This window comes from Eurytemora carolleeae, unplaced genomic scaffold (genome assembly GCF_000591075.1).
Source record: "Eurytemora carolleeae unplaced genomic scaffold, Eaff_2.0 scaffold281, whole genome shotgun sequence".
In the NCBI taxonomy this organism is placed as follows: domain Eukaryota; kingdom Metazoa; phylum Arthropoda; class Copepoda; order Calanoida; family Temoridae; genus Eurytemora; species Eurytemora carolleeae.
In genome coordinates, this window is record NW_019396255.1 from 174271 (window position 1) to 186134 (window position 11864).

Here is an 11864-nt window from a genome sequence, read left to right on the forward strand (position 1 = left end):
AACAAGAAGCTGATTAGAGGTCGTGTCAGTACAAGAAGCTGATTAGAGGTCGTGTCGGTACAAGAAGCTGATTAGAGGTCGTGTCGGTACAAGAAGCGAGATTGATATAATTTGAAATATTTTATAGCAATTACGAATTACGGGAGTGACACGACACATTGGGAACCTTAAAAAATCAAGCCTAATATAAAGGGAACAAAGTCAATTTCTTGCAAAAAAGATTTACAAAAAAATGTAATTTTCGCACATATTAAAGCACGTTAAAATCTAGAGAGAAGCTTGCTTGTAGCCTATGAAAGTGATATTCAATGAAAATGTGCACTTGAAAGAGTTATGTATGGTAGAACTATACCTCTCTAAATGTAATACATTTATTTGGTAGAACTTTCCAAAGTTCTAAAGAAATCTAATCCTATAAAGATAGAAAAGATTTGTTTGACTCAATTCTTTATTTTTACTTTTTCTTTATCTATACAGTTTTGTTAATACAATATACAAAGTATTTAGAAAGGTTTGATAATGTATCAAAACTGAAACTTATTAGACATTAATTAAATACAATAGATTGACATTTTAAAAATGCTTGTGAATAAAAATTTTGACATTTTTTCTCAACATTTAAGTTAAAAAGCTAATTTAATTTTATATCTTTAATGATGTAAAAATAATTGATAAAAACACACAATATAAGACTCTACCATTGAATAGAATAACGTCATTGGGGTTTAACAAAAGCCTTCTTTATTAAACTTAATAAGGTGGAATCAGATGAATAGAAAAAATATTTTTCACTTTTAAATTTGTTTATAACAGTAAATTATTTGAATATTTTGTCTTTTCTGAAAATCAATCTTTTTTTCTTGATATTAGCATTTTATATAAGGAAGTCTATCTTAAAATCCCTGTCTATACAGACTGAACTCTACCTTAAAAACTCCATCTCCACAGACTGAACTCTACCTTAAAAACTCAATCTCTACAGACTGAACTCTATCTTAAAAACTGTATCTCCATAGACTGAACTCTACCTTAAAAACTCTAGATCTTTACATACTGAACTCTACCTTGAAAACCCCGATCTCTACAGACTGACCTCTATCTTAAAAACTCTATCTCTACATTAAAAACCCTTTCTCTAAAAGCTCCTTGATTCAAACTCAATAAAACTAAAAAGTAAAAAATCCCCATAAGGAACTATATTTATTAATACTAAATTAATGGTAATGAATAAAATTAAGTATGTTGGAATAAAACTAATATCAAAATAGTAAGAACAGTTTATTATAAATTTCTTTACTTTGTTCATTGGTCTAAACTCTAAAGAATTAACGTTTGTACAAACTGACAAAATGTCGCTTAAAAGATGGTAAAAATATTTGTAATTTTTAAGTTTTAAATTTTAAATACTAGTAAATACATTGTTTGTTTTTTTATGTTTTATAATGTCCTAAAGGGTTTTACAGTATGATATAATTTTTCTATATACTTTAGAGACGGATTGAAAGAATTGAGTCTTTGCCACAAACCCAAATTAATCCTTATATCTTTGCACCTGATGGCGTAAACTTTCCATAATTCAAACTTAAATTTTTTGATCTTACAGAATTCATAGTTTGCCATATCTTAGGTCTACGACATTGGGTTGTAGGATTAGAAAATCTGTTTGTGGCAAAGACTCAATTCCTTTATTGAAACTGTTCATTCCCTGAAAATGTTTCTTGTATGAACAAGGTTCGTCCTTTCGACGGACGATAGTTTGGCCGCTAGATGTCTCAGAATATTTCAAAATACACTTTTAATGGGATAGGATTTAAAAACTTGAAGTAAAAAAGTCCAAATCAAATCAAATCAAAAATCAACATCAATTAAAGGAAAATAAATTCCAAATGATTGTTTTGATGTACAAAGTAGACAATAATATCAGCATATTAAATGACAACTAATCACTATGGAAAATTTCATCTTTAAGTAGGAAAGGACTGTATGTAACAGTCAGAACTATAAATTTTTATTTACCATAAACATACCTTTTTAAACATACAAACGTAAACCTAATGTCAAAGGGTTTCACCATCAGATTGTACAGATATAGAGATTCGAAAATTTGAGTTGTGTCAAATACTCAAGTTCTTTAAAACCCCAAGGGACTTAATAATAATCCCGAGGGCCAATGACATTTTCTTAGTAAATATATTCTTAATCAATGATCTTTTAATTTTCCATTTAAAAATTTGTTAAAAAACAAATAAACGTGAAAGAGATTCTAGTTTTTACATAAATCAAAGTTTGTTTATTTAAAATCAATGTATATTCTAAGATTAGAATTTCTTTTGGAATCTAGTAGGAAGGGATCTACATAGTATAAACTACATGTACATTGTACACACAATACGGTTACATATCGAGGTTTTGATTAAAATAAATTTATATTTATATGTGACAAGTTTTACATAAGTTTTCCTGAAAAACTAAAGAATCAAATTCATGCAAGATGATTTTTCCCTCCATTTGCGGAACTAGATTTTGAAGTAATTATTTTCTTATGATACATCCGGTGTGAACCCTAACTTCCATTCTTTCACCAAAAAATTGCCCAAAACTATTACAAAAAATCACAATCCATTTTTTGTGTTTCTGGACTTAATTTTTAATATAAAATGGCAATATTTTTACATAAACGCTTATAAAATAAGAACATTTTGGCTTAATTTTTTTATTGTTCAGGAAAGTATATTATATAATAATGGTTGGCACTATTTTAATATTAATCAAAAACAAATACAAGGTAAAATCGGGGGGAGGGAGGGGTGGGAGAAATAGTTTTAAATATGTTGGATTTTCATGTATGTAAAAAAGGGGCAAATAAAATTTTCAAAGGGGCACTAATCGACTTCCCCCCAAGTACATAAATAAATATGTATAAGTCAGGGAGTAAGGAATAGAAGGGAGATAGATATAACTGACGCGGTTCGCCCTACCATGTGATTATACATGCTTTGCAGACGGTACTCCATTTGAATAAGAAATATTTGTCTGATGTACATTTACCGCGTACACAATAACCTATTCTGAATATTTCATATACAAATGGAGTACCTGTCTGCAAAGCATTTATAATCATATGGTAGGGCGAACCGATTCAGTTATATCTCCCTTCTATTCCTTACTCCCTGGTATAAGTTTAAAAGTACAAAGGTTAAAGAGTACAAAAGCAGCAGTGTATTAATGGTTTTCTTCTTTTCCTTCTAATTCTCCATTTTCTGCGGTCCTGCTCTTCAGAGGTTAAACCGTCAATTGCTGAATATTTAAAAAATATAAAAAACTTGAAATAATAAAATTTATTTTAGGAACTGTTCCTTTAAAGGAACTGTCCTATAAATATACTGTCGTCATATTATTATTTGATCTTCCTTTTAAAGAGGGGTGTGCCCGATTCACAACAGTACCTCTGAATCCGTAATCTGATACTGTGTGGAGGATAACGTCGTTTTTCTGGCTTAAAGACTGTTCGAAAATGACAAGCTCTGTATTGTTTATGGAGATAAAATTCTTGAGTCTCTTTTGCAAAGAAATCACAAACGAAAATAGAGTATTTGAAGGAAAAACTATAATACATACTGGATGATTTGATTCAAGGGTACTGTCGTTAATCAGACATGCCACTTTACTCTTCACCAATATTACCTTTATTTGGATCTTCTCTGGGTAAATGATCAGCTATATCATCAACAATATTACCTTTAGTTGGATCTTCTCTGGGTAAATGATCAGCTATATCATCAACAATATTACCTTTAGTTGGATCTTCTCTGGGTAAATGATCAGCTATATCATCAACAATATTACCTTTAGTTGGATCTTCTCTGGGTAAATGATCAGCTATATCATCAACAATATTACCTTTAGTTGGATCTTCTCTGGGTAAATGATCAGCTATATCGTCAACAATATTACCCAGTTCTCTCTTATCCTACACAAATTTTTGTAAACTTTATAACTTCGAGAAAAAAATTCAATTCAACCAACATTTGTTGAATGATATCTTTTAGATTTAGAATTTTTTATGTAATAAACCAAAATCTTGCAGCGAAAACTTTCATTCGGATAAAAATATTCACATTCTAAACAAAATCTATTTTAATATTTTTTCGTGGATATTCAGAATTTTACGAAAATAAAAAATTTTTGAAGTCAATTTTTTTTTATTTTGAACATCCATAAAGATAAATATATTTAGATATAGATACAGAAATTGTTCATACAGTTAAAAATATCAGACAAATTATTAATAACGTCTACAGATAGTGCTGAGCAGTAGAATATCTCAGCAATTCTACAAGCTTAGACAACATTTCTTTTTTTTCTAAATTGCTAGAAGGGACATGTAAACAAAAATACAGAATGAAGAAGAAAAAGGCTTGATTTTTTAAAGTTTCTTCCCCAAGAGATTAAGAGCCGTCATTTAAAGCAGGATTGTCCAAACCGAATATAGTCCTGGCATTCTATTTCCATGACATTGGGATATCAATTTCATTTTTTTAATGCATAAGGTAGGGTACAGGGCGGTAAAAAAAATATAAAATAGCCCATAACTTTGATATATGCTTAAAACAAAATTTTTTTTTTACATTTTTTGAGCTTTTTTTGGCATTTTTTTTAACTCTCCCTAGCGCCCAAACTATTAAAGTTATCTGTTTAATTTTTTTCAATGAGCTGGCCTTGAAAAATTGGGCTATGAATATGAATTTTAACCCTATATCCAATCCCCCAGGCCTTTTTCTACGGAGGAAGCCCCGGGACCCCCCCCCCCCCAGTTTAAAGGTAGATTAATCTGTAGTAAACCCAATAATAAAAAATTTTAAATAAAAATAAATAAATGTTAATTAAAGAAACTTTTAAAAATGAACTATACCTTCTCTACACTAGCTATCTCTTCTATATTGAAGTCAGGACGTCCTGTGTTGCATAATACAATCTAAAATTATTTAAAATAAATTCTAAATATTATATTCAACTTCAACACTTTCATATGACGTCTAGAGGCTGGAATTAACCCTAATACGCTTCATTTTCACTTTTAGGGGTTCATCTGAATCGTTTCTCAATCTCTTGTTTTATCCGTTTCTACCTAATTTTCGCTCAACTTTCTCGGGTTGACCTGAACCGTTTCTCAATCTCTTCTTTTATCCGTTTCTATACCTAATTTTCGCTTAACTTTCACGGGTTAATCTGAATCGTTTCTTGATACAGAAGTCAAGATTTACAAAAAGGAATTTCATCCGTTTTGGCAGATTTCAATAATTCTTTTTATTTAAAGCTATATTAAAGCTATATTAAAGCTATATTAAAGCTATATTAAAGCTATATTAAAGCTATATTAAAGCTATATAAAAGCTATATTAAAGCTATATTAAAAACACAATTTATCATTTTTAAATTTGAGAACACGAGAGCAACTCATTTGAATATTAAACTTAGGGTTCAACTAAAGATATCAAGTTTAAGGTAAGTACTTATTTACCCAAAAGTTTCAACCCCTGGTGTATGAAACAAGGTTGTTCCAATTCTAGGAGGCTCAGGGATGAAACTTTTTGCAAAACACACTCATTATTTTCAATTGTGGTTTCTCTACAAAAGTGACTTGGGCCTTTGAACCTAGAAAACAACGTTAGCTCCCATCAGATGAAAGTTTCAAGAGTACCGTTGGGATCTAGGTATTGGAAATTGGAATCCATGGAGGGTCACTTGAAATTAATCTGACAGTTTATTTAAAAGGGTTCATTTTAAACAAGCTGGTTGTATAATTAGGTTAGATGCTCTCCAATGTAGGTAAAGACGACCTTTATATGGACACTCAAATCTTCATGTGACGTCATCATTGCTTATTTTAAAGAATAACAAATTTTGCGGCTCGCTAAATATTAAAGAACTCCAAAATTGAAAACTTTAATTAGAATTCAATTTTTAATATTCAAACTTGTAAACACAATAATTGTAAACAATTGTGATGATTGTTAGATTGTTAGTTAAGTATCAGTGACGTCATATGAGTATTTTGAGTCTCCATTGCAAAAAAAGACGACATTTACCTACATTGGAGCGCATAAATCTAACCTTATATACAACCTTTATAAAGGGTCACCTGAGTTAACATATTTCCAATCCCAGCGCTCACAGGACGTTTGGACATCGCTTCTATAACAAAAATGCAAAATAAATTTTAATAAAGTTTAATTTTTGAATATTTTCCATTCGAAGTTTAGATATGTGTGACGCTTGATGGACTGTTTGAGGTGAATATTTTTTAAGCTTGTACCGCTGGTTTAAATTAATCTTTAAATTTTATATTTTGGTATTAAAATTTACATTACTTAAACGTTTTTATTTAAGAAGCCCACTCTTTTTTTCTAATTAGAACTGATATATAAAAAGTATTTTAAAAAAACCATGACTGCGATTTACAAAATTTTTCCTTTTTTCCCGCTCTTCAGGGGTTTCCTTATTTAAGCTTGAAAGTTGATTATATATATATATATTCATGAAAGATTTTTATTTCTCAAAAGTTCCTTAGACACTGATTAAAAGATATTTAATACTTTTTGCATTTTGAATTTTGAAAATAATCCTTGCTACTTTAAAAGAACAATTATTCAAACCCACGGGATTTTATGTAATTAAACTTTTTTTAAATTTTTAAAAACCGTATTTTTTGAAAATATGTAAATTTAAATCCAAAGTTAAAAACATTAAAATTTATTAAATGATGGAAATTTTTCAGAGCAATTTAGTTTAGCTTATTCTGCTCATTTAAAAAATGATCCTGTATCCTGTATCCTGTATCCTGTATCCTGTATCCTGTATCCTGTATCCTGTTTCCTGTATCCTGTATCCTGTATCCTGTATCCTGTATCCTGTATCCTGTATCCTGTATCCTGTATCCTGTTTCCTGTATCCTCCTGTATCCTGTATCCTGTATCCTGTATCCTGTATCCTGTATCCTGTATCCTGTATCCTGTATCCTGTATCCTGTATCCTGTATCCTGTAAATTCCGTGTTCTGTTTTAAGATTGGATTTGAATCTTTATGATTTGTGAAATTTATCTTTTGACATTTGTGTAAACAATAGAAATCAATTACAAATTTTAGAAATTGTCGATAAAATAGTATCCGAAGCATAGATATAATATAATAATGATATTAAGTGCACTGTAGTTACTGTAAATATTAAAAAGATAGAAACTATCAATATTATGCAATTAACACTTTCTATCTTTATTTCTTTTTCTTTTAATTGTTCCTTTCTTGTCATTAATATAATCCAATATTACAAATAAAATTAATATTCATTATTTAATATTATATTAAAAAAGAAAGATATAATTCGTCGAAAAAAAAGCAATTTAGAAGACGTTTTATTCAACTAAATTAAAATGAAAATAAAAAATTTATCCATTTTTTATTCTTACCAAAATATTCATCCATATCCATGGGAAGTGAGGAGACTAATCGGAGGCACTTTTCTAGTTCTCGTTGGAGGAGTCGAGACAGCAGGTATAAACAAATCAGTTGGGAGTTATCTACTATAGTTCCCTCCGATACACACCTAGAGATATGTAATATATCTGGTATCCTCCGATACACACCTAGAGATATGTAATATATCTGGTATCCTCCGATACACACCCAGAGATATGTAATATATCTGGTATCCTCCGATACACACCTAGAGATATGTAATATATCTGGTATCCTCCGATACACACCTAGAGATATATAATATATCTGGTATCCTCCGATACACACCTAGAGATATATAATATATCTGGTATCCTCCGATACACACCTAGAGATAAATAATATATCTAATATCCTCCGATACACACCTAGAGATATTTAATATATCTGGTATCCTCCGATACACACCTAGAGATATGTAATATATCTAGTATCCTCCGATACACACCTAGAGATATATAATATATCTGGTATCCTCCGATACACACCTAGGGATATTATAGAATACATCTTAAGTATCCTCTAAGCTATATTAAAGCTATATTAAAGCTATATTAAAGCTATATTAAAGCTATATTAAAGCTATATAAAAGCTATATTAAAGCTATATTAAAAACACATTATTCGAATTAATGTATAAACTATTTTGCATAAGATAAATTCGCACCCTGATCTCTAATCGTTCTCCTTAAATCTATTTAATTGAAATGTTTTGTTATTATTATCAAGATTAGGTGGAAAAAATAATCAAAACAGCCAAGAGCTATTTTCCACCTAATTGCTTTATACTTGTACTGTTAACATAATCATCAATTTGTAATTGTAAACTCGTTCTGTATACAGATACATGTATTTTAGAAATAAACTTTATCTTATCTTATCTTATCTATATCTAATATCCTCCGATACACACCTAGAGATATACAATATATCTGATATCCTCCGATACACACCTAGAGATAAATAATATATCTAATATCCTCCGATACACACCTATGGATATTATAGAATACATCTTAAGTATCCTCTGATACACCCCTATGGATATAAAATATATCTAGTATCCTCCGATACACACCTAGAGATATAGAATATATCTGGTATCCTCTGGTACACATCTAGAGATAAAGAATATATCTGGTATCCTCAAATACACACCCAGTGATATAAAATATATCTAGTATCCTCTAATACACACGTAGAGATATGTAATATATCTAGTACCCTCTGATACACACCTAGAGATATAGAATATATCTGGTATCCTCCGATACACACCCAGTGATATAGAATATATCTGGTATCTTCTGATACACACTTAGAGATATGTAATATATCTAGTATCCTTCGATACACACCTAGAGATATAGAATATATCTGAGCCCGCGATTTAAAAACTTCAGCTCGAGCCGGAATTCCTTAAACCCGACTTTAAGACCCAATCTTCGACCCAACTCTAACGACAGCTTGTGTCACGTGATTGACAGCTGCAAGATATTCGGCTCGACTTAAGGAGTTAAGCCCAATGAAAATAAAACCGACCTTGATTGGTTTTAGTTGAGAATAAGACTCAATGTTGCGTCTTGTTCTAATAAAAACTGGGAATGTGCCAATTCCTACCATGAAAATTCGCCAAATAGAATATTAAACCGGTTTTTTAAATTCAACTCTGTGGAAAATAAGATGCAGCTTTAATCCGGAAGCTCAAGCCGTAAATAAGGTCCAACGACAGCTTAGACCCGAGTCGTATTTCTCCGAATTTTTTAAATCGCGGGCTCTAGTATCCACCGATGCACACATAGACATAAATAATATATCTAATATCCTCCGATACACACCTATGGATATAGAATATATCTAATATCCTCCGATACACACCAAGATATAGAGAATAAATTTAGTATACATGAAATAAAAACGTCATAAAGGTTTCCCCTCTGTAGAATGAAAACGTTGTAAACGAAAATAGGATGTCACATTTTCCCCACATGAAGTAAAATGTCATAAAGTTTTCCATTTAAAATGTCAAAGTTTTTTCCCTCCAATTTATATAAACGTCTTAGAGAAATATACGTCTTAGTAATTCCCCACGTGAGGTAGAAACGTCCTAACGTTTTCTCCGCATATGGAATTATCATCAAAGCATTTTTCTCGATTGACGAGCAATTGAGTCTTCGCCCCAACCTTTCTTCCCGATATTTCAAACTATGAATTTTGGCCGATCTAAGTTTGAAATATAAAATATTTGTGGCAAAGATTTAATCCTTTTCAACTGCCACGTTATTCTTTGTTGATACATCTAATACAATTTTTAAGATAAACTTTTTAATTCAGTTTGCCACACATCTTTATATTCACAACTTTAAGTCCGTGTCTGAACCAGATTTATGTGTTCGACAATTAAATCATAATAAATCATAATAAGAAAGAGAATAGAATATATATTAGAGGGGAATTTACTAGAAAAAAGTGTAAAACGGCCATTTTGTTGTACAGTTTCCATACTGCAGGTGTACTTCACATATTTATGCTATATAACCTTTTGGGCCCTGGAATATCATTTTATGGAAAATCTAAAATTAATGTTAAAAGAAAACCAAATTATGAAATAGGATGGTTTCATAATTGACCAATGATCATTTCACATCGACTCTATGCCTTTCACTTTACAAACGATGATTTTCCGTTATAACTATTAATCAAATGATGGTACTCTATTGCACATAATTTGCACACTTTGAACTACCTTTCAGGCTGAAAGGGACTGAAAAAATTCAACCCGAGAGATTCTTTAAATTCCTCTCTAATATATATTCTATTCTCTATTCATAATAATCTGATTAAAAATAAACTAGTTTATTTAGTATCCTATAAATGTGCAAATAAGAAAATTAAAAAAATTCAAAGAAACAAAAGTCATTCCGAAGCAAATTTTGAATTAAAGGCTGTACAAAAAATGCCTTTAAAAATCTTTAGATGAATGTTTTAGGGATAAAAATTAATATCTATCAAACAATGTTCGCGGAGATCTACTGAAAACAAAATATTAAAAAGTTTAAATATCAATAATTTCATATAAAGGCCAAAATTTACTTCATGAAGGGGTTAACACCTTTTCAATGAGATTTATCTGTCTCAGTCTCCTTCTGATCAGTGAAACTTTCAACCTATTCCGCTAATTAAATTCAGATCTTTGGCATAATCCCCTATTTGGTTTCAATACTAACCATTTTGTGCAGATACTGTTAATCTTGAATGCTTAATCTTAATGTTGGCATTTTTAAACTTGAGGATCAATGATTGATCCCTCCATTAATGCAGTGTATAACCATAACGTGACATCGAAGAGAAATTGAATTAATCTGTTCCAGATCTGCGTAAGATGGAGAGCAATGCTTGAACCCAAGATTTCCGTGATTTGTTTTTATTTATTCCAGACTTCCAGTGAAGTATGGTCTGGTGTTGGTGAACACTATACAGGGTATACAATACAAAATAGATTATCCATCTAGCAAACGTAATTTATGAATGATTGAGAAATATTGAATATGTATTGTATTGTAGATTACGTGTCAATATGTACATGAACACAGAGAAAAAACAGACATCTTAGAGTAGAAGTATAACAGAGGAGAGATCAAACCTTTGAGTAGAAGTATAATAGAGGAAGAGATCATACTTTAGATTAGAAATATAATTGTGGAGAGATTAAAACTTAGAATAGAAATATAAAAGAGGAAAGATCTAGCCTTAGAGTAGAAATATAATAGAGGAGAGATCAAACCTTAGAGTAGAAATATAATAGAGGAGAGATCAAACCTTAGAATAGAAATATAAAAGAGGACAGATCTAGCCTTAGAGTAGAAATATAATAAAGGAGAGATCAAACCTTAGAGTAGAAGTATAACAGAGGAGAGATCAAACCTTAGAGTAGAAGTATAACAGAGGAGAGATTATACTTTAGAGTAGAAGTATAAGAGAGGAGAGATCAAACCTTAGAGTAGAAGTATAATAGAATATAGATCAAAACTTAGAGTAGAAGTATAATAGAGGAGAGATCAAACCTTAGAGTAGAAGTATAACAGAGGACAGATCATACTTTAGAGTAGAAGTATAATAGAGGAGAGATCATTCTTTAGAATAGAAATATAATAGAGGACAGATCTAGCCTTAGAATAGAAATATAATAGAGGAGAGATCAAAACTTAGAGTAGAAATATAATAGAGGATATATCTAACCTTAGAGTAGAAATATAATAGAGGAAAGATCTAGCCTTAGAGTAGAAATATAATAGCGGAGAGATCAAAACTTAGAGTAGAAATATAATAGAGGACATATCTAACCTTAG

The 11864-nt window shown here is 30.4% G+C and overlaps 1 protein-coding gene across 1 annotated transcript; it reads right to left on the minus strand.

Moving 5' to 3' along the window:
• Window positions 1-3101: 3101 nt before the first annotated feature.
• Window positions 3102-11127, minus strand: LOC111699477 (uncharacterized). Its single transcript, XM_023470171.1, has 6 exons — window positions 10743-11127; window positions 7467-7603; window positions 6143-6195; window positions 4913-4975; window positions 3901-3970; window positions 3102-3297 (listed from the first exon to the last, which is right to left on the minus strand). The coding sequence occupies exons 2-6, from the start codon at window positions 7486-7488 to the stop codon at window positions 3197-3199; spliced, it is 309 nt and encodes a 102-aa protein (XP_023325939.1). The 5' UTR covers window positions 7489-7603; window positions 10743-11127; the 3' UTR covers window positions 3102-3196.
• Window positions 11128-11864: the final 737 nt, after the last annotated feature.

Coding starts and splice junctions, on each gene's coding strand:
- LOC111699477 (XM_023470171.1), bottom strand. CDS start 7,488: ATGGATATGGATGAATATTTTG. Junction 3,971..4,912: donor AGATAGCTAGTGTAGAGAAG/GTATAGTTCATT, acceptor AAATTTGTGTAG/GATAAGAGAGAACTGGGTAA. Junction 3,298..3,900: donor CAGAGAAGATCCAACTAAAG/GTAATATTGTTG, acceptor TTAAATATTCAG/CAATTGACGGTTTAACCTCT.